This window comes from Schistocerca cancellata, chromosome 4 (genome assembly GCF_023864275.1).
Source record: "Schistocerca cancellata isolate TAMUIC-IGC-003103 chromosome 4, iqSchCanc2.1, whole genome shotgun sequence".
Taxonomy (NCBI): Eukaryota; Metazoa; Arthropoda; class Insecta; order Orthoptera; family Acrididae; genus Schistocerca; species Schistocerca cancellata.
In genome coordinates this window covers 521,956,515-521,978,507 of record NC_064629.1, presented here as the reverse complement: position 1 = coordinate 521,978,507, position 21,993 = coordinate 521,956,515, and the positions used below count along the sequence as shown (strand labels likewise).

The window sequence follows — 21,993 nt, the reverse complement described above, 5'->3', positions numbered from 1 at the left end:
CGCATCTCTCAGTTATAAATTAATCATTTCCCAAGGTACAATGGAAAAAAAGACTTACTCACTTGTCTTATTTATCTATGTTTTCCAGCACAGTATCTCCCTTGTCGGCCCTATGCTTGATGACCTCCATGTAATTCAAACTCTTTACATGTGTATATAAAAGTATTGAACACAGTCTCCACCAAACTTAATACAAAATAAATGCATGTTTTAAAGAAATTACACATAACTTCCCAATATCCATCAACATGCTCTCTACACCAGAGTTTCACAATCCCATGTTTGTACTCAAATTACATATTTATTTTAATGAAACTGTCCTGCTTGGTTCTATTCAGAGAAATTTTTTGAAAATTGGATAAACTATCAAACAATAATATCCTTCTGCGATATTTCAATAAGTGTTTGTCTCTTTATAATATTTAATGAATGAAATTATACTGTTTTCCTCATTAAAAGCCGTTATTTGAATAAAATTTTCGTTCTTAATAGGTACATTGTCATTGAAAGGTACAAATGTTAGCTGAGATGTAATTTATTTGTGACTATGCCTATGTTCCAGAAATGTATTATTTTAAGACTGTTGACCATATGTTAACAAAATAATCCCTTCTATTATTTGTGAGGATGTATTAGTGTAGGTTAACCTACAGCTTCTAAACTAGTAGAACATCCTTTATAACAATTTATCCAAATCCTGAGTTTTCCACTGAAATTTAAATTAACAATGACAAATATTGTAATTGAGTTCAGTAACTCTAGACCCAAATTTGAATTTTACTAGCTCTTATTTGCTCCTGCTACCATCATCAAGACTGTGATTTTATTGGCTCTGCTGGTAAAACACACAAATACTTTTAGATTTCTGTTAATAATTCTGCAAACTTTCAATTTTTAGAGTATTTTAAATATTTGTTTGAAATTTGATACAATACACTATTAATTAACAACAGATTCTTTCTCTGAACACGTTTCCCTGTTGTAATAGATATTAGTTATATCCTTATTTAGCAGGTGCAAAATGCAATCCAAATCCTTCTGCATTCGAAACACTACAACGTATTTCAGTATACACTTTCCTGTAATGAAGATCATTGCAGATGTGTAGATTTTATTTCAGTAATACAGTTTCACACTACCTCTCATTTGTACTTGCTCTGAGATATTTAAAATTTGTAATAAAGAAAAGTATTTTAACGTAACAGATATTCATTCATTTAATAATAATTAACAACAGCATATCTAGGCATTCTTGTCTTACACAGAAATTCTTATGATGTTAGTGTTCTGATGGTATGCATCAACAACATTGAAAATATTGCACATAAAGTAAATACACAGACTGAAACATGCATATTAAATGTTTCGATGTTAGTGTTCTGATGGTATGCATCAACAACATTGAAAATATTGCACATAAAGTAAATACACTGACTGAAACATGCATATAAAATTCAAATAAAATCTGAAAAGTATATGCTAAACATTTCTTTCCTGCCTAATTAATATTTAGCACAGTCAATCATTTGCATAAAAATATAAATACTGCTCATTCCTGCTGCCTCCATAGTTACATTCAGAGGTAGATCATATGATCTGATTTCAAGTAGATGTTTCAAGTCTGAAACGTAAATTGATTCAAGCATATCATTCTGTAACAAATATTAGCACTAACACAATTTCCACTTTCAAATAAATGATACATTACAGTGAACCTTAAATACAACAATTGAATTTTCCCATTTAAAAAAAAGGAATTTATTCAACATATTCTGTATTCAGAAGAGAAAGCCTGTAAATAAGTCAGTTAATTTGTATAAAAACTCTATGTCTTTATGCTAGTTCAAACTGTTTGCAACAAGGTCATCATGATATAAACAACGTTACAACAATATTATACAGTGAAGATTGCATGACAGTAGCAGCACAGTAAGCATATGTACTTCCCAATTCATGAGAAATCGAACTATCAGATGTATTAAAGAACAAAATGAAAAATAAGCAGTAGTTAACATATTGCTGCCAAATTAGAGATATTACTTGGGAATATTTAAAACTTGGTGCATGTGAAGTCACTGAGAAATAGAGAAAGGAGAAGTATAAATTCATATTGCATATAATAATGCATCAACTGGAATCATTGTAGGTAGAGAGAGGTCTAGATGGGAAATAATATAGATCGAATACTCGTTGAAATTTAAAATAAGTGAATGGCAGATTATTAGAATACTTCAGTGTTCAAAATTGAAAATAAATTTACAGAATTAAGAATAGTAATAAACAGGAACTTTTACTTCCTACAATTTATTCAGAGTGTATATCAATCAAATACTTTATAGGATTCCCATTTGTGTTGCACTTTTAATAATGAGATGCCTACTTAAATACTCTTTTATGCATATGCATACTTGTTTTATTATCTATTCAGTATAAAAACCACACACATAACATGCTTGTCAGTATTTCAGCAAAGAAACTTTTCTAGTAATGTATTATAATTCTGAATTCTTCTAATTACATTACAAAATTTCCATAATAGTTAAAAAAGGATAATTTGCAGAAACTTTAGTTAATTACGAAAAAAACAAGGGAAACACATTTTCAGTCGTCAGAGGACAATAAAAAAACGATCATCCATAACGAAAGAATAGTTAGTTACAATAGACATTTTGTAACTGAACCACTTGTTTACGCATAGTGAAATACACAAGCAACTCATTTTTGTATGTTAATATTTCATGAAACTGTCTTCAGAATTAGTCAGTTCAATAGAGGTAGAGAGAAGTGTGTTTCCTTTACTAACACAAGACATTATATGATTAATGCAGGCTGGCTTTAGTACTCTTGTAGCACCAACAATCTGATGGTCAATAAGATATCAATGAGTGCTAAGAAATATAATTTTATGTATTGATATTATATGTAATGATACTCCTTGCCGTTATAGGCAGAGCACCTACTCACATTTTACGATTATTTTAAATATATCTTTAGAAAGTATGGTACTTAAATAAATGATTTAACATATTTCTAATGTACTATTAAGTGAAATTTTCGATTAGTGTCCAATCCCTTCAACTGCAGCTACTTTTTTGGTTATTAAGAAATATGTTTCTGTGGTTAAAGTTAATCACATCCTGTAAATGAAAACAGATCCAAACTTGATACTTATAATGATCTTCACAGATACCTTTGAGATATGTTCTTTGTGTGTTTTTAATGAAAAATCTTAGGATATGAATAAAAAATATTATTGTGGAAATTTGATATGAATATTAAAAAAGACTTTATCTGAAAAGTTCATTTCATAGACAAATGTTTACTATTATGAACAACTGTGAAGTATTACCTGGTAAGGGAATCTCACTTACAAAAACTGCCGTATATTTATTTTAGATGTGAAAAATAGTTAATATTTCTGGTGAATTAACTTTTATATCTCGAAATTGTAGTTAAGTTTAAATTCAGATCTATGATTTTTATGTAATTGTTACTTACAGTTGCAATGTATTGAAATAATAAAAGCTACATTTTAACAAATGATTTATTTGTTATATGCATGTCCTTCATTTTTTCAGTACATTGTTAGTATTTATAGTGCATGCTGTTTTGCATGTTAAATTTAGACAGACCAATACTAAAATCACCAGCTGCAAAACTATAGGAGTTAGAGGTTTTAAATGAGTCACCTATTCTGTATTTGTTTGGAGTACAACAGTTCTACATCTGAATGTAGCTGACAGTCTATGATAAATTTTTTAGTTAATCACTGTTTGTAAATCAACTCTTCTCTCATGTTTAAAAGCTCTTTATCTGTACTGGCTGCTCTGTCACTCCAAAATTTCTTTCTTTCATTTTCTTTTAAGCAGAGTTGTAAAATAGAATGCAGAATGGGTATGTGTATTCAATTTATAGCTACTACTTTGGTTCACATTACAGATAACCTTCATGATAAATTATCAAACTAAATCAAAATAGTATAATAATTATAAACTACAATTTTCCACGTTTTCAGTACACTAAATACATATACTGTGTGGCCACAAACATTCTCAAAAGCTTGTAAGGGTTTTGCAGGATAGATTGTGCTGAGAAATAATTGTTGAGAAAAAAATTTAGTAAGTTGCACCATTTCTGATTTAATTAGCCAGTCAGACCGTTTCAGATGCAAATTCAAGTGGCCCATCAGAAAAAGTGCCATTAAATGTGTTCTTAATTTTGTTTCCTCAAACTGAACAAGAGAGTTTTACAATGATTGGACATGGAATGGTAATGTGGGTCAAAACTCCTCCAAAGGCTGAACAGTTTCATGTGCTGTTGCCTCCATTAGGAGAACAACTGAAACTAATTGTATCTGGTGGGCCACTTGTATTTGCACACACAATGGTCTGACTGGCTAATTTCAGTGCTCATTAACTCCAATTTTTGTAACGATTATTTCTTAGCACAACTTTTCCTACAAGACCCTTACAAGCTTTTCAGAAAGTTTCTGATCATCCTGTATAAACAACACATATATTTTTATAAATTGCAGACCTTAGTTACAATTTCCACCTTAGAAAAGATATTATAGAGCTTTCAGAATTTTGTATATCTTATATATTACAGACTACACACTACAGAAGTCAGAGGCAGCACATCAATGATTACCATATAGGTCAGATAAAGTGTTGTGCCACTTCAATAATGCAGTCATTTACTGCAAACATTTTGTGAGCCCAATATCAATATCAACATCAACATCCAAAGCAGGAAAAGATACACACAGTAAATGTCTGGATAAATACATAGTACCATTTAGTAATCTACACATGTATAATATATACTAAATCATTTGAAAGATTACTGCACTATTTTTACAGTGACATGAACTGTCTTTATTTTCTCTAATAAACTAAAAAGTAGTAACCTTTTAAAGAGATTTTGGCTGAATATCATGACTAATATCTCTGCATAATAACCACAGAGCAAACAACATTCACCAGTGTTTTCTTTCACTCATTGTTGCCATCTTTGAATGATAAATAAGTAATGTTACTATCGATGCCATCATTTCAGGGAAGTATGACAACCTTTGTCTTAATGAAACTTAACTGACTGCAACAGAAAATATGTAGCTTTGGTTCATATACTTTTTATGAAGAATATTAAATGAGTGAAACCATTATGTGTCTGTACTTTTTTCCAGAGAATATGAAATGAGTGAAATAATTGTCTGTCTGATTTCACAACAAATTGGTGATAATATTGTTCTTGTTCAGATTTATAGACATATATAAAATACATGACACTTAATATATAGTCATAATATATCATATCACTTACATCATATCCGCAAATTTTGACTTTACTGGATATTTTACGTTTCCTTACAACATCTGAGATTTTATGATTACATACACAACATACAAAGTTTCTATAGATATAGCCACTGTTAACATAGAACACATATTTAGAAAAGCATGACTGACAGCTTGCTACTGGTATTCACCATATGAGATTAACTAGTATTCAGACAAAGACTGTCTGCAATTTATGAATTTAAGATATGCTGTCTGTATTCATTATACCTTTGTTGAATGTAAAAGGTATATTCATTTTTTATATGATGAGAAACTGATAGATTATGTATAAATAGTTGGTGGCTTGTGTGAGGGTGTCTTCCAACACCCCCCCCCCCCCCCCACGTTACATTTTCTAATACCAGACTTCAAAGAAAAACTGTGCAAAATTACAACTCTGAAAAACTCCAGATATAATTTTGATATTGTGTCTACCAGTATTGCTGTCATAATATGTCATATTAGCTACAATAAAACACACCCATATAAAGAATAAAATATAGTGGAACTTGTCCTTCATGATATAGTTAAAACAATGAAGCAGATTATGTATTACATTACTGCATTTCATATATAAGCAGTTCAATTGACATATTTTTATATTTATTATTTTTAAATTTTTATATTACTTTTTGATATTTTAGGCCTTTCTGCAATGAAAATGCATTCAAAGAATGCTGCAGGCTGTTCCGTGGATGACTTCAGAGATGAACATTGGGGTTCCAGCACTAAGCCCTCCATCAGTTTTCTCTTGCTCATTCTGGTCATATTCACAGTCAAAGTATCGGCTCTGCAAAAATAAACAAAAATGGAAGCCAAAAGTTAAATATTTTGTTGAGAAAAAAGGTAGATATACAAGATTAATAACAGTCAATGTTAAAATAGTGTAACCTTAACATGTTGCGAATATCAGTTTTCATCTATTAAAGTAAATATAATGTGTATTAGGCTACTATAAAAATTATTTGTGTAAAATTCTGAAGTAGTTAACGAGTTTTTACAAACCTCTTCATGAATTTTACCACTACATATCAGAGTTATTAATTTCCTTAGATGTATCAAAACTTGCATATGTGATTCCCAACACCACCCTCAGACAGCAGCTGCCGTTTTGTACATGTACAGCTAAACTTTCTGCTGGTTACAGATTACAACACGATGTCAAATGAAGTTGTATATGGGTGGCAATGAAGTAGCATTTATTTTATCTTAAGAACTTAGGGAAGTGTAGAAAAATAGGAAAAGGACCCAACCACAAAGATAAATCGAATACCCTGATAAAATCATTACATTCATGTGATGAAGGGTCATTTGAAAATCATTTTAGAATGGAAAAAAACAATTTACGAGTATCTTTTGGTGCTTCTTGTATACATCAAAATACGCACTTAATTCTAAAATAGCTCTGAATGAAGGCATACTAATTGCATGAATTGTCAGTTGCAATTTCATTATAAAAATTCAATTCAATTAACAGAGCCAAAACTTAGTTATTCAGGTATAAAGAACTTTTGAAAATGTTGGTAATTTTGCAGGAATGTTGTCTGCAGGTCCTTTCAATCCTTTCAGAAAGAAAATTGGGTTACTGTTATTGAAGTCTCATTAATACTAATCAATGTTAAAAATTAGTTGTTAAAGACCAGTATGAGATACCTATCACTTCTAAATTTATCTCATTTTAATTCTTTATGAACTATTTAATGGTACTGAAAGGTATCAGTACGTACTCTTTCATTAAAGCTGTATGCAATTTGTGCAGCAATTTGCTTCCAGCAACTTGTCTTTGACATTTTTCTCCCTATAAGCATTCTTTGTGACCATTTCATCCACCTTCCCTCTGGGAAGGAAGGATGCTCATGTGTCTATTTATTTATTTACCCTTTATGCAGTTCATTTCCTCCTCGTTTCCCACCTTTGTGTGTATGGTTGTGTAACCAAGAAGTAGTGAATGTTTTGAACCACACTCCTCTGTAGTCAGAGAGTATACTATGTCATTGGGCTGTGTTGCCAACATAGTATTTAGACTACTTGGGAAAGGTTGGGGGGGGGGGGGGGGGGGTGGACCAGTGGACCAGAGACGTAGCTCAGGGAAAGGAGGTGAATGCTTCGACTTGACGCAAGGTATAAGTATTGGCAGGTGCCTCTTCCTTCCCCCTCCAGCTGACTGGGGTCCCAGCGCACTCGAGACTTGGCTTTTGGCTCACTGTCCAAGCAGGGCTGGTAAGTAATGGATGTGTTTGGATAATGTATTATGTATAGCCGTCTCGATTTGATATTTCGCTTAGTTGAGACCAGTTTTTCATTGCAATGGCATTTAATGTCCACAAACCATGATTAGTCGCAATTTTTCTGTTTATTTCGTATGATTTTTAGGTGCACTGTGTAGCATGCTTTGTTCTAAGTAGTGACCACTAGGCCTTGAGTCCCTGCTGGGATTCGTAGTATGAAGATATGTTATATTTTTTGGCTACATTCTCCCTTCCTTCTAGCCACAAGTTATACATTCCAATTCATTTATTCGTTTGGTCTACACTCAATTCTTTGTGTGTCTAATAGACTCTGGCCACCCACCAACACATGTTCTCTAACTCAGTCGTAGTTAATTAAACCATGTTAATTGCACAAATCGTTTCGTCCTGAATTTACTGAGTCTTGAGAAAGCTATAATAATTTTTCATAACTAACTGATATGTGCTCATCCTGCACCACACTGGCTATTGTGTACATGTTCAGTCCTATGATACTAATTGTATCACATAACAAAAGAAGAATTAGCAAGGAAGATGGTTATCTACATATATGGACCATTTCTGGTCATCATTGGGTTCTACTTTCTGTGCCTTTATATGTGGTAGCAATAAATGCACAGGGCACATCTGTGCATTCCCCCCCCCCCCCCCCTATTACTCTGAAATACACTCTAGGCTCTTCCATATTTTCCATGTTTGTAACTGGATCACTGTAGCTTAACTGTTGCTTGCACTCATGCTGTAAGTCACGTGTGTGAAAATAATTTTATTATCTCTTTAGTCTGTATCCCGATAAGCTAGGCTGCATCTGATTGAATTGTATCCTTGCTGTCCTATTCTTGCAGTATATGTCACGTTAGGTAAATAACAAAGCCACTGTGCCAATTGTAACACATATTTGTGAAGTAGTGAGAGGATCATGTTATATAATAAATCAGTATTTTAATCAGGGGCAGCTTGCTATGAGTTAACATTACCCACGCCACTTAGCCACTTCCTTGTCCCCCCATTTAATCTAATCATGAAAGAATACAGTAATGATCTTGAGATGTACAGGAACTGATAAGTATAAGAAAGACTGACCCCTCAGCTAGTATCTAGCATTTGGATTGTGCAAGACATTATCTTCCAGTCGAGCCTGTATGCCTAACGTGTATTCAAGCAAGTCCTTAAAGTCAGTATCCGCTGCTCCACAGAAATTTTTGTTCAATTGTTTTGTTGTCTTACTCATGCCAAGTACTGCATCCTTATTATGTCGATTGGCATACGAGCGACCGAAGAGAGTGCATGTGACCCAGGTCTGGCTACAACAGCAATGCATAGCCAGCACCTTGTCCAAGAGTTTATGAGATTAATTTTCCATCCCAGAAAAGAGCTCATACACGACGCGATTCTTTCGTTATTCCATACGAAATATGAAGAAATTGTAGGTGTTACCTACCAGAGAAGACAGTAATTTTATTATTATCTCTAAAATTATTCCTCATATCGTACTCACAGTTTCCTCTAACAGACAAGGGAAATAAGGTCTCATACGGAAGCATATAGATATTTATTTTTTCCACGCGCCATTTGCGAGTGGAACGGTAAAGGGAAAAGCAGCAGTGGTATAACGTACTCCCCGCCGAGAATCGTATGGTGGCTTGCGGAATATGTACAGGATGTTCCACAATTCCTGTTGCACGCTTGTAGAGATTGGAAAGTGAACCACAGTAAAACAAATTTAAGTCCGGAAACGTCATCCAACGACGCCACAGAGCGTCAATATTATAGGCGCCGGCGCCTGTAAATGTATGTACATGTACAGGTTGATTCCGTCATGTTGTTACTAACTTTGTAGAATGGTGGAGGAGGATAAATTTATCAGTTTGAGGTAAGGGTTCGTGTATAGGAAATGAACGAATCGAAAGTTATAAGCGAAAACAGATCTAATACCTCTGATAGTGGAGTAGATATACTGGTACTGTTATTGCTAAGACGGCAGGATAGGCGACTTTCAGAGGTGGTAGTATGGACTAAAAGAAGGAAAAAATATTCATTGAACATGGGCTCTAAAATACACTCCTGGAAATGGAAAAAAGAACACATTGACACCGGTGTGTCAGACCCACCATACTTACTCCGGACACTGCGAGAGGACTGTACAAGCAATGATCACACGCACGGCACAGCGGACACACCAGGAACCACGGTGTTGGCCGTCGAATGGCGCTAGCTGCGCAGCATTTGTGCACCGCCGCCGTCAGTGTCAGCCAGTTTGCCGTGGCATACGGAGCTCCATCGCAGTCTTTAACACTGGTAGTATGCCGCGACAGCGTGGACGTGAACCGTATGTGCAGTTGACGGACTTTGAGCGAGGGCGTATAGTGGGCATGCGGGAGGCCGGGTGGACGTACCGCCGAATTGCTCAACACGTGGGGCGTGAGGTCTCCACAGTAGATCGATGTTGTCGCCAATGGTCGGCGGAAGGTGCACGTGCCCGTCGACCTGGGACCGGACCGCAGCGACGCACGGATGCACGCCAAGACCGTAGGATCCTACGCAGTGCCGTAGGGGACCGCACCGCCACTTCCCAGCAAATTAGGGACACTGTTGCTCCTGGGGTATCGGCGAGGACCATTCGCAACCGTCTCCATGAAGCTGGGCTACGGTCCCGCACACCGTTAGGCCGTCTTCCGCTCACGCCCCAACATCGTGCAGCCCGCCTCCAGTGGTGTCGCGACAGGCGTGAATGGAGGGACGAATGGAGACGTGTCGTCTTCAGCGATGAGAGTCGCTTCTGCCTTGGTGCCAATGATGGTCGTATGCGTGTTTGGCGCCGTGCAGGTGAGTGCCACAATCAGGACTGCATACGACCGAGGCACACAGGGCCAACACCTGGCATCATGGTGTGGGGAGCGATCTCCTACACTGGCCGTACACCACTGGTGATCGTCGAGGGGACACTGAATAGTGCACGGTACATCCAAACCGTCATCGAACCCATCGTTCTACCATTCCTAGACCGGCAAGGGAACTTGCTGATCCAACAGGACAATGCACGTCCGCATGTATCCCGTGCCACCCAACGTGCTCTAGAAGGTGTAAGTCAACTACCCTGGCCAGCAAGATCTCCGGATCTGTCCCCCATTGAGCATGTTTGGGACTGGATGAAGCGTCGTCTCACGCGGTCTGCACGTCCAGCACGAACGCTGGTCCAACTGAGGCGCCAGGTGGAAATGGCATGGCAAGCCGTTCCACAGGACTACATCCAGCATCTCTACGATCGTCTCCATGGGAGAATAGCAGCCTGCATTGCTGCGAAAGGTGGATATACACTGTACTAGTGCCGACATTGTGCATGCTCTGTTGCCTGTGTCTATGTGCCTGTGGTTCTGTCAGTGTGATCATGTGATGTATCTGACCCCAGGAATGTGTCAATAAAGTTTCCCCTTCCTGGGACAATGAATTCACGGTGTTCTTATTTCAATTTCCAGGAGTGTACATTCCTGAGGAGAGCTATTAGCACTTGTTCATCTTTGCTACCATGAAACACATTTCCTGTATTGAACAAAGCTCATAGCTCTTAAGCACTTTAGAGCCATGTTTACTAGACCTTTTTCTTGTGTTTGTCTATACTACCACATCTGAAAGTAGCCTACCCTACAATGCAACAATAGTTCCAGTACATGTACCTCATTGTCAGAGATATCAGAACGGTTTCTGCCTATAGCTTTCGCCTCGTTCGTTTCCGGTACAAGGACCCTTACCTCAAACTGATATATTTACACTTCACCCTCATCCTATAAAGTTTGCAACATCATGACCGAATCACCCTGTGTACACATACATTTACAGGCATCGGCGCCTATCGCTTTGATGCTCTGTAGCGTCAATGGAAGGTGTTTCCAGACATGGGCTTCTATGTAAAACTTGATTGTGAGAACCAGAGGCATCAGTGGGATAAATCTCAGATGGTACATGCCATAGCAGCTGTGAAAGCAATGGAGGCTTCTGTGAAAGGTGCTGCAAGAACATTCGCACCACTTTGCAGAGATTCCTTAAATGTGATAAAATCCCTGAGCAAGCAGTTCAAGAGACAAAGTTTGGAAGGAAACCAATTTTAAATGCAGACCTCGAAAACCAGCTCGTTTCTTATCTCCTTGAGATGGAGCAAAAATTCTTTGGATGCACTTTGGCGGATCTGAGAAGAATGGCATTTTCAGTTGCCCGTGAAATAGTTTGATAACCCCTTTCAAAGGAGGAGAAGCAGGATGAGCTTGGGCTCACTTTTTTCTTGGGAAACACAAGGACCGGCTTCAATTCGCAAACCTTGTGGAACTTCGTATGACAGAGCCTTAGGCTTCAATAAAGACAATGTGATGGTTTTCTTTGATTTGTTGGCAGACGCTTTCCACAAACACTCATATCCATCAGACCAACTGTATGACATGGACGAGATAGGCCTGTCCATTGTCCAAAGAAAAATTCCAAAAGTGATGGGGATGAAAGGGAAGAAACAAATTGAAGCTCTAACGTCTGAAGAAAGGGGACTACAATCACAGTTATGAGTACTTCAAGACATTATGTCCCACCGATGATAATTTTCTCTAGAATGAACATATCCAAAGCTCTAATGAGAGGCTACCCCTTTGGTGGAATTGTTAGAACCTATCCATCAGTATGGGTTCACAACAATTTGTTCATTGAGAAAACATGTCCGACTGAACAATGGTCTGTTCTCCTCATCTTGAATGGTCATTATAGCCACGTTCGAAATCCAAATGTGATTGACTTGGTGAATGAATACCACGTGACTATCATCTCATTTCCTCCTCATTGAACCCACAAACTGCAGCCTCTAGATATGACGTTCATGGGACCTCTGAAAACGTACTACAACGAGGCAGTGAGAATATGGTTGCATCACAACGGGCATCCTCTAACACCTTACGACCTTATGGAGGTTTCTGGCCAAGCCTACCTTTGTACCCAATCAGCTGAGATAGCAATAAACGAATTCAAAGTAATTGGGTTACACCCTATGAACCGTTACATCTTCACCGACGTTGATTTCATAGCTGCTGAGTTGGTTGCAGGAAAAATTGCTCCACAGAGGAACATAGACCTAATGTTTCTGGATCACATGCTCCTCTACTTACTATCTCTGGACCATCAACGTCATCTGCTTCTTCTTCGAGTTATCCTGATGTACAACCACATCAAGCTCTAGCTATGCCAGTTGACAAAGTCATTGAAACACCAGCGACTTCTCCTGGGACTTCAACAAATGCAGTTTCACCATTCTACATATCTCCTGTCCCCGGCATTAAGGAGAAAACCACAATACAGGGACAAAAAGCAGCGACTGCCTGCCACGTCACTGGAACGCCACACAAAGATCAGTTGAAAAAGTCGCTTGACAAAAGTGATGTCAAGAAGACGTCGTTGAGTTTCTCTGGGGTTAGAAGCCACCCTGCTGACAGAGGTGCAAATTCTAAAGGCCTTCAAAAACAGAAAGTTTATTCTACAAAACTATCTGATTTATCATCGGACTCTTCAGGCTCCTGCAGCTCTCACCTTGTGGACAGTGATAATGAGCTTGATGTGAACCGTGGGGATACACCAAACTCAAGTGATACAATTGCATCTTTTGTGATAAAAAGTTCTCTCAAGACAGGAGAGGAGAGATGTAGATTAAATGTGTTATGTGCCAAATGTGGGCACACGTAGATTGTGCTGGCTGTGAAGGAGCTACTTACGTTTATGATTACCGTAAATAATTTCAGATTTCATTCATAAATGTACGAAAGTTGGTTTTTGTAGACTAGTCTACCATTTTGTATTGTTTTAACCCATTACATCAAATATTTCAAAAGATTTCTCGCACCTTTTTATGGATGCCCGTATTTGCACTCCCATTTTTTTTTAAGTTCCATTTTACAAGCTTTTTGTAAATCTTTGTTTTCGAATAGAAATAATGGATACTAATCGTTGTTTCGCCTCTCAACATTTTTTAAACTTGTTATAGTTGTTAATGAAGGTATAAAATCTAGAATTTTTACAAAACTAAGTACCTTTAAATCATAAACAAAAGAGGGTGTCCATATTTACACCTTTTCCTCTATTATCTGCAGCTTGATGTAACGACATTGCCACATAACTGAGGTATCTCTTGGACATGACGGAGCATCCTCCACCTTGTATGACTATTAAAAGACGTTGTAAGCAGATCGCTTACTAATTTAAAGTTAGTGGGGTGGTCTTTGAACAATGTTGCTCTGGGATTCTAGAACCCTCACGAGCGAGCCCTGGTTGAGAATATCGAAACATGTCCTTATGGCGAAATATGTATGTCTTTTTCTTCATTTTCATCACCATTACAGAGTGAAAGTTATACTGTATAGTAATCCAGTGGAAGTGAGTTTCCATTAATTTTTCTATTCGTGGTGCTTGTTTCAAAATTAATCAGAAGCCTGTGAATTTCTTTTTGGTAAAGAAGCACCCACTTAACTAGATGGAATTAGGTGACATAATAAGATAGGTCGAGATGTACAGAGTGCTGTCATGATCACCAGTCCTAAGCTTCCTCCATACTTTTACCTTTGCGTACTGTAATTTGAGGAAGACTTCTTTTCAATGTCTTATACCAGTTATTGAAATATTAGGAATTTATTTATTGTGTTTACGTCGTCAAGTTCATTGAGGAAATTAGACGCCCGGAAATCTGTGTGTATGGAAAGGCGATTTTGCAGATGCATAGTTTCTGCGCACATAGTCCGATTCAGATAAACTAAACCAATTTCAGTACACAATCGAGTGTTTTTGCTGGAACATAAAACGGATTAAAGAAATATAAGAATTGTTCCTACATGCACTGATGTGAAAATATAGCATTAGTTTCAAGATACTATGATATCTGGTGTAAATAAACGAATGGACACAGTGGGTCTAGAGTGATTCAGCAAGTTGGCTATCGCCGATGTGCCGAAGATGAAGGCCTACAAACCACTAGCGAGGATGTTGCAGGTTACTCAGGATGGCCGTACTGGGATCAGAACTCCCTCTCTTCGATTACTAGTCCAGCTTGTCACTGCGCCATCTTGTGCAGCCACAGTCAGAATCGTTAATTATTGGAATTTATAAGAAGTGTTCTCTATCAGCTCGCTGTGTCGTCAAACGGCAGTTAAATGCACCCTGAGGAAGTGCTGTGAAGGTCTGCATCTAAACTTTTTACGGCGTAGCAACGTATATTTCACAAAACTGTAGATATCTGACACTTCCTGAAAGTGCTTGATTTTGCATACTTTTTGGTGGAGTTCCACTACGTCAGAGATCCGAGCTTGGTGAATTTCATCGATGTAGTTCCCAAAGCTTTCGGTGTGTGTCTGTGTGTGTGTTTTGCTTGCAGTATTGGCAGGAATTTAGCCAAATTTGCTTATCGAAAAGGTAAGTTATATCAGTTGTTAAATACGTTACTGTATCCAAGTGAAGAAAATAAGAAGTCAAAATATCAGACACAAGTTCGATGACTGGGCAACATTTCGAAACACTACTTGACATTTAACAGAAACCTTTTGAACGCCTTTGTTTGGTGAATCATTTCAATACATGTCTCCTTTGTGGGTTGACTACCTGCTTGTTTGCAGACTAACCGATTCAGCTGCTCCACCTGTACAACATGCGAATGCCAAACAGTTGATTCTAAATTTTTACAAACATGAACAAGACTCTTGTTTGATAAAAAAAAAACAGAAGACCGATGTGGAATCAAAAACATGGTGCCCTGTACCAAACTATAACACTATACTTTACGTAGCACAGTTGTCCGACTGCACTTAGAAATTTCCATTCAACAGATTTCCTGCATGTCAGTGCTTGTTTTACGTACATGTAGTCAAATTACCAGGTAGATTAATGATATGTCATGACTGATTTTCTAAGTTAAGTACACGCCTTCATTGTTTAGGTAAGGAATGATGTGTCAAGAATGATATATAGCACGGACCCAGGATCTAGAAACGAATCGGAAATGGCGTAGTTTAGGGAACCATCCTGGCTTTCAAGTGGGGTTGTTTGAAGAAGCCATTAAAAAATTTTTGCTCCAGTTACGAAAAGTCAAGTGTAATCAGTAAATGAGACTAAATTGTTTGAATAGTGTGTCGGGTAGGCCACAGAATACAGTAACGCTCGATCGCAAGATACTTAAAATTCAGTTGTTTCCAAAACATATATTTAGATTTTTTGCATATGGTATACCGCTGCTGCAATGAATTACATGAGATGCATTTTTATATGTGTATTCCACCAAAGTGGCGATTTATTTTTTTCTGCTATTTAGATCACTAAAAAAATAAATTTTTCGGAGAAAAGTCTGCAGGGTCCTACGCTAAATCGATGATACCGTCATTCTCTGTAATGAAACACCGACAAAATTAATGAATTCCACCAACAAATTAATAAAATACACAACATCAAATTTACCGTCAAATATGAAACAAAAAATAGCATCAACTCTCTAGACATAAAATAGCTAATAATAATGTTATCCATAACTTTGACGTATTATGTAATACAACCACAACTGAGTGTATAATATATGATTCATCATGTCATTCATTAGTACATCAGGCGGTACATTTTCATGCCCTGATAGATCACGTAATTTGCCCCCTTCCTAGAGAAAGCGTGAAGACAGAACTGAATATAATTAAGGTTGCCAATAATGGCAACAGGACTAACATAGTCGATAAAATGTACAGAAATAAAATTGAGGCCAAGTATGCAAATGAAAATGAAGAAATAACGTTTGAAAAAATAGAAAGAAAGAAGAATGAAAATTGCCCTACAGTACCGCACCTGAAGAATGTTCCTCGAAAAATAAGGTACACATCTCATAGCCTCAATCTTAAAACTAGCTTTTCCACAGAAAATAAATTACGAATGAACGTAATTCACAGAGCAGACAAATCTAAAATATACTGTCAGTCATAAATATACCAAATTAAATGCAGGAACTTTGACATGTTCTATATCCGACAAACAGGTTGAAAATTTGGTACAAGATATAAAGAGCATATAGACAAATGCAAAAACAAAGTATCCAAATTACTACGCATCGTAGAGAAAAACAACACTCTACAGTAAGCATAAGCAGTAGTCTTTCAAGTCTTCGTAACATTAAAGAGGAGAAGACAGATCTATGGGCGTTTGACAAAAAAAGTGCATTTTTAACGAAGGAACCGAGCTTCGAAGTAAAAAATGTATTGAGAACTAGGGAAATATTCTTTCCAGTGCGTAGATAATTCAGAACAAAAGGCGGCCCTAAATTTTACCTTCAATAAGAAATCGACTTTCATTAAAGATAATGAAATGTGACCAAAGACTATATCTCCATGATAATTATAGTTACATAATACGACACCTGTGCACTAACATCATAAATATGACAAAGCAGAATAAGCTCATAGTTCATAAACAACATTAAAGACCTCATAAATCTAAGCAAATAGTGTCCATACCATCAACAAATGTATATCTATGTATATGTATATGTATATTTGTGATGGCTTAATTTTATATAGGTACCACCTGAGGATGAGCAATACTCGAAAGTAGTACGGGAGAAATACAACATAAAAAGAATAAATTGCAGATCTAGTCTAATACACATCCAAAAAATGGATTTCATATATAGTAATAAGAAAAGTATTGAAAACAAAGATACATATAGCACGAAAAGTGGACAAACAAACAAAAGTTTTCCACTGAAACAAATACACTCCTGGAAATGGAAAAAAGAACACATTGACACCGGTGTGTCAGACCCACCATACTTGCTCCGGACACTGCGAGAGGGCTGTACAAGCAATGATCACACGCACAGCACAGCGGACACACCAGGAACCGCGGTGTTGGCCGTCGAATGGCGCTAGCTGCGCAGCATTTGTGCACCGCCGCCGTCAGTGTCAGCCAGTTTGCCGTGGCATACGGAGCTCCATCGCAGTCTTTAACACTGGTAGCATGCCGCGACAACGTGGACGTGAACCGTATGTGCAGTTGACGGACTTTGAGCGAGGGCGTATAGTGGGCATGCGGGAGGCCGGGTGGACGTACCGCCGAATTGCTCAACACGTGGGGCGTGATGTCTCCACAGTACATCGATGTTGTCGCCAGTGGTCGGCGGAAGGTGCACGTGCCCGTCGACCTGGGACCGGACCGCAGCGACGCACGGATGCACGCCAAGACCGTAGGATCCTACGCAGTGCCGTAGGGGACCGCACCGCCACTTCCCAGCAAATTAGGGACACTGTTGCTCCTGGGGTATCGGCGAGGACCATTCGCAACCGTCTCCATGAAGCTGGGCTACGGTCCCGCACACCGTTAGGCCGTCTTCCGCTCACGCCCCAACATCGTGCAGCCCGCCTCCAGTGGTGTCGCGACAGGCGTGAATGGAGGGACGAATGGAGACGTGTCGTCTTCAGCGATGAGAGTCGCTTCTGCCTTGGTGCCAATGATGGTCGTATGCGTGTTTGGCGCCGTGCAGGTGAGCGCCACAATCAGGACTGCATACGACCGAGGCACACAGGGCCAACACCCGGCATCATGGTGTGGGGAGCGATCTCCTACACTGGCCGTACACCACTGGTGATCGTCGAGGGGACACTGAATAGTGCACGGTACATCCAAACCGTCATCGAACCCATCGTTCTACCATTCCTAGACCGGCAAGGGAACTTGCTGTTCCAACAGGACAATGCATGTCCGCATGTATCCCGTGCCACCCAACGTGCTCTAGAAGGTGTAAGTCAACTACCCTGGCCAGCAAGATCTCCGGATCTGTCCCCCATTGAGCATGTTTGGGACTGGATGAAGCGTCGTCTCACGCGGTCTGCACGTCCAGCACGAACGCTGGTCCAACTGAGGCGCCAGGTGGAAATGGCATGGCAAGCCGTTCCACAGGACTACATCCAGCATCTCTACGATCGTCTCCATGGGAGAATAGCAGCCTGCATTGCTGCGAAAGGTGGATATACACTGTACTAGTGCCGACATTGTGCATGCTCTGTTGCCTGTGTCTATGTGCCTGTGGTTCTGTCAGTGTGATCATGTGATGTATCTGACCCCAGGAATGTGTCAATAAAGTTTCCCCTTCCTGGGACAATGAATTCACGGTGTTCTTATTTCAATTTCCAGGAGTGTATAATTATTAGGACGTATGGTAACCCTAACTGCCACACATGTTTGGAAGTGACGTGGCATTTTCTCTAAGAGATGGTGCAAGACTTCATTCCTCACAGCTGAAGGGTTGCAATTCGTCTCCCCAGTGTCTCCCATACATGACCCACAGGTCGGCCGGGGCGGCCGATCGGTTCTAGACGCTACAGTCTGTAACCGCGCGACCGCTACAGTCGCAGGTTCGAATCGTGCCTCGGGCATGGATGTGTGTGATGTCCTTAGGTTAGTTAGGTTTAAGTAGTTCTAAGTTCTAGGCGACTGATGACCTCAGAAGTTAAGTCCCATAGTGCTCAGAGCCATTTGAACCATGATCTACAACCGATCTGGCCAGTATTTGCTTTCCTGGAACGAGTTCGCACACCGGGCATAAATCTGTGTCTGGCCAACGTTTCGTATTTCCCTACAACTAATCCCTATGGAATAAGTGTATGAAAGAGATGGGTATGAGTTGAAGGTAAGTGGGAAACAGTGGAAGACACGTAATCACTAGAAAGGGACCGGTTCTCAAAGTCGAATATCGCAGTTCACTTTTACGTCCATTAGTAGGGTTTATTTTCAACTTATGTACGCCCATCAATGTAGTAAGTATCTCTCTTGACCGAATAAGTGGGTTAGTTGATGGTAATGTAATGAACAGACCAAAGAGGTCTATTTGTAGGAGAAAACAGTATAAACACAGGCATTTAACTCAGAGCTGTGATGTTTGAAAATTTATACACGTGTGGATTTTGTAAGGGACAATCGAAAAGGTTCTGTTCGACGGCCGTGCAGTCCACAATCGGTATGCCAATCATGCAAAATAGGCGAGAGCATCAAGTTGGAGATACCCGTTTGGTAAAACACCGTATCTTGCTGCACGAAGAAGTCCGTAACTGCCTGCTTCATATCCACGTCCGCAAGAAACCGTCGGCCGTTCAAGGCCTTTTTTAAGGGACCGAAAGTGTTATAAACTCATGGGTAGAGATCAAGACAAAGAGCGGGTGCTCGAGTGTCTTCCACTTGAGTGAGGCTGATCTCTCAGATCGACCGGCGTCTTGAGACGAATCGCGACCAACACAGAACACCATAACGGTGTTTTTCAGCAGACATGCTGCCCCACACACATTTTTCATTCTCCAATGGATGTCTACAGGTATTTGTCCTTCGGCAGCCAAGAAAAAATAACAGCACATTGTTGATGTTTGGACGCATTTGGTAATAACGTTGCCATACTTCACGTTTCCACATTTACCGCACGCACATCGGAATGGCACGAATGACACACTAATCCCTTGCTTACACGTCGAAGCTTAATACCCTCATTGGAGTCGCGCTACGTTCCCTGTATGCTGCAGCAATGCCCTCAAATGAAAACTTTTTGATTCCCTCTTTCGTATTATGTGATATACACTGAAGAGCCACAGAAATTGGCACACCTACCTAATATCGTGTAGGTGCCGCAACACGGCGTGGCATCGGCTCGACTAATGTCTGAAGCAGTGATGGAGGGAATTGACACCATGAATCCTGTAAAGTACGAGTGGATGGAGATCTCTTCTGAACAGCACGTTGCGAGGCATCCCAGATATGCTCAATAATGTTCATATTTGGGAAGTTTGGTGGCCTGCGGAAGTGTTTAATCTCAGAAGAGTGTTCCTGGAGCCACTATATAGCAATTCTGGACGTGTGGGATGTCGCATTGTTCTGCTGGGATTGCCCAAGTCCGTCGAAGGTTTGCACTTCTGTCACGTTTAACGATTCTCTTCAGTCATCATTGGTCCCGTTCTTGCAGGATCTTTTTCCGGCCGCAGCTATGTCGGACAGTTGATGTTTTACCGGATTCGTGATATTCTCGGTACACTCGTGAAATGGTCGTACAGGAAAATCCCCACTTCATCGCTACCTCGGAGATGCTGTGTTCCATCGCTCATGCTCCGATTACAACGCCACGTTTAAACTCACTTAAATCTTGATAACCTGCCATTGTAGCACCAGTAACCGATCTAACAACTCCGCCAGACACTTGTTGTCTTCTGTAGGTGTTGCCGACCGCAGCACCGTATTCTGTCTGTTTACATACTTCTGTATTTGAATACGCATGCCTATACCAGTTTCTTTGGCGCTTCAGTGCATCTGGAACCTGCAGCCAGACGCATGGAGCTACACAACTTAAAATAAAGCTGTCATCAACAAAAAGGCTGAGTTCAACACCACATTGCTTTACTACTTGACATGGTAATATTTTAGTTGATGTGTCCGTGTCTTCCTCTAACGTTTGAAATAACTTACCCTCTAATTTATAGGCACACATATAGCCTAACATGGATTCCTAACCATAGCGCAATTTGGTATTCTTACCATTAAGAAAATAATTTCCGGAGGTGAAAGATGCAATAACTGTCGGGAAGAATCCGGAGGTCGGTTGGAGATCGAACAGCAGAAGTTTGGATTTATAACCTGATCATTATGTGCTGAGCTACCAAGTCTCACGTAGGCAGATTAATGTCTGTTAAACATGAACAGTGGCGAGACTTCATTCATAGTAGGAGAAGGCTGAACAAAGTACTGAAATAGCTGTCACAGCTGCATTCGGGAACATTAGTTTAGAAAATATTTTCAAAAAATCTCAAATTCCGCGTTTGAATAAATCGATCCTAGAGTGGGGTCCTACACCGCAGTTCTATCAACTCAAGCTGCAAGTAGTGACGCAAATCAGCAGCCAAAAGCGTGAACAGTCTGACAAATAATTCTGTATCTGTCGTGAGCCTTTGCGAATTCAGTATTCAAACTTCTTTCAAAACTCTTCATGTAACACTCCAATTACTGAAATCAGTCAGTCACGTGAGTTCCAAGAATGAATGGCTTGAGATCATAAAAATCAAATATAGTTTATCAGGGATTTAATATTTGTTTGAAATCATCAATACTGTTCGGCATATCTGTGATCAATTGTCTCACTTCCATGGAGAGGTTTAAGGAACTTGGTGACGTAGAGCACAAGAAAATACGAACGTAAGGAATATCAGACAAGCTGTATGATTGGACTGAAGAGTTTCTAGTAAACAGAACACAGTGAGTCATTCTCAATGACGTGAACGTAGCTTCGGGTGTATCTCAAGGGAGCGCTATTGGACCATTACTTTTCACAGTAAATGCAAATGACCTAGTGGATAACGTCGGAAGTTCCATGAGGCTTTTCGCGGACA

At 39.2% G+C, this 21,993-nt stretch overlaps 1 protein-coding gene across 1 annotated transcript in view; it reads right to left on the bottom strand.

The window, feature by feature from the left end:
- Positions 1-1,199: 1,199 nt before the first annotated feature.
- LOC126183512 (uncharacterized) overlaps positions 1,200-21,993 on the bottom strand; it is a 253,553-nt gene continuing 232,759 nt past the window's right edge. Inside the window, exon 4 of the mRNA XM_049925563.1 lies at positions 1,200-6,132. Within this exon, the coding sequence (XP_049781520.1) occupies positions 6,010-6,132 (123 nt within the window). The 3' untranslated portion in view covers positions 1,200-6,009. The remainder of the gene's footprint in view (positions 6,133-21,993) is intronic.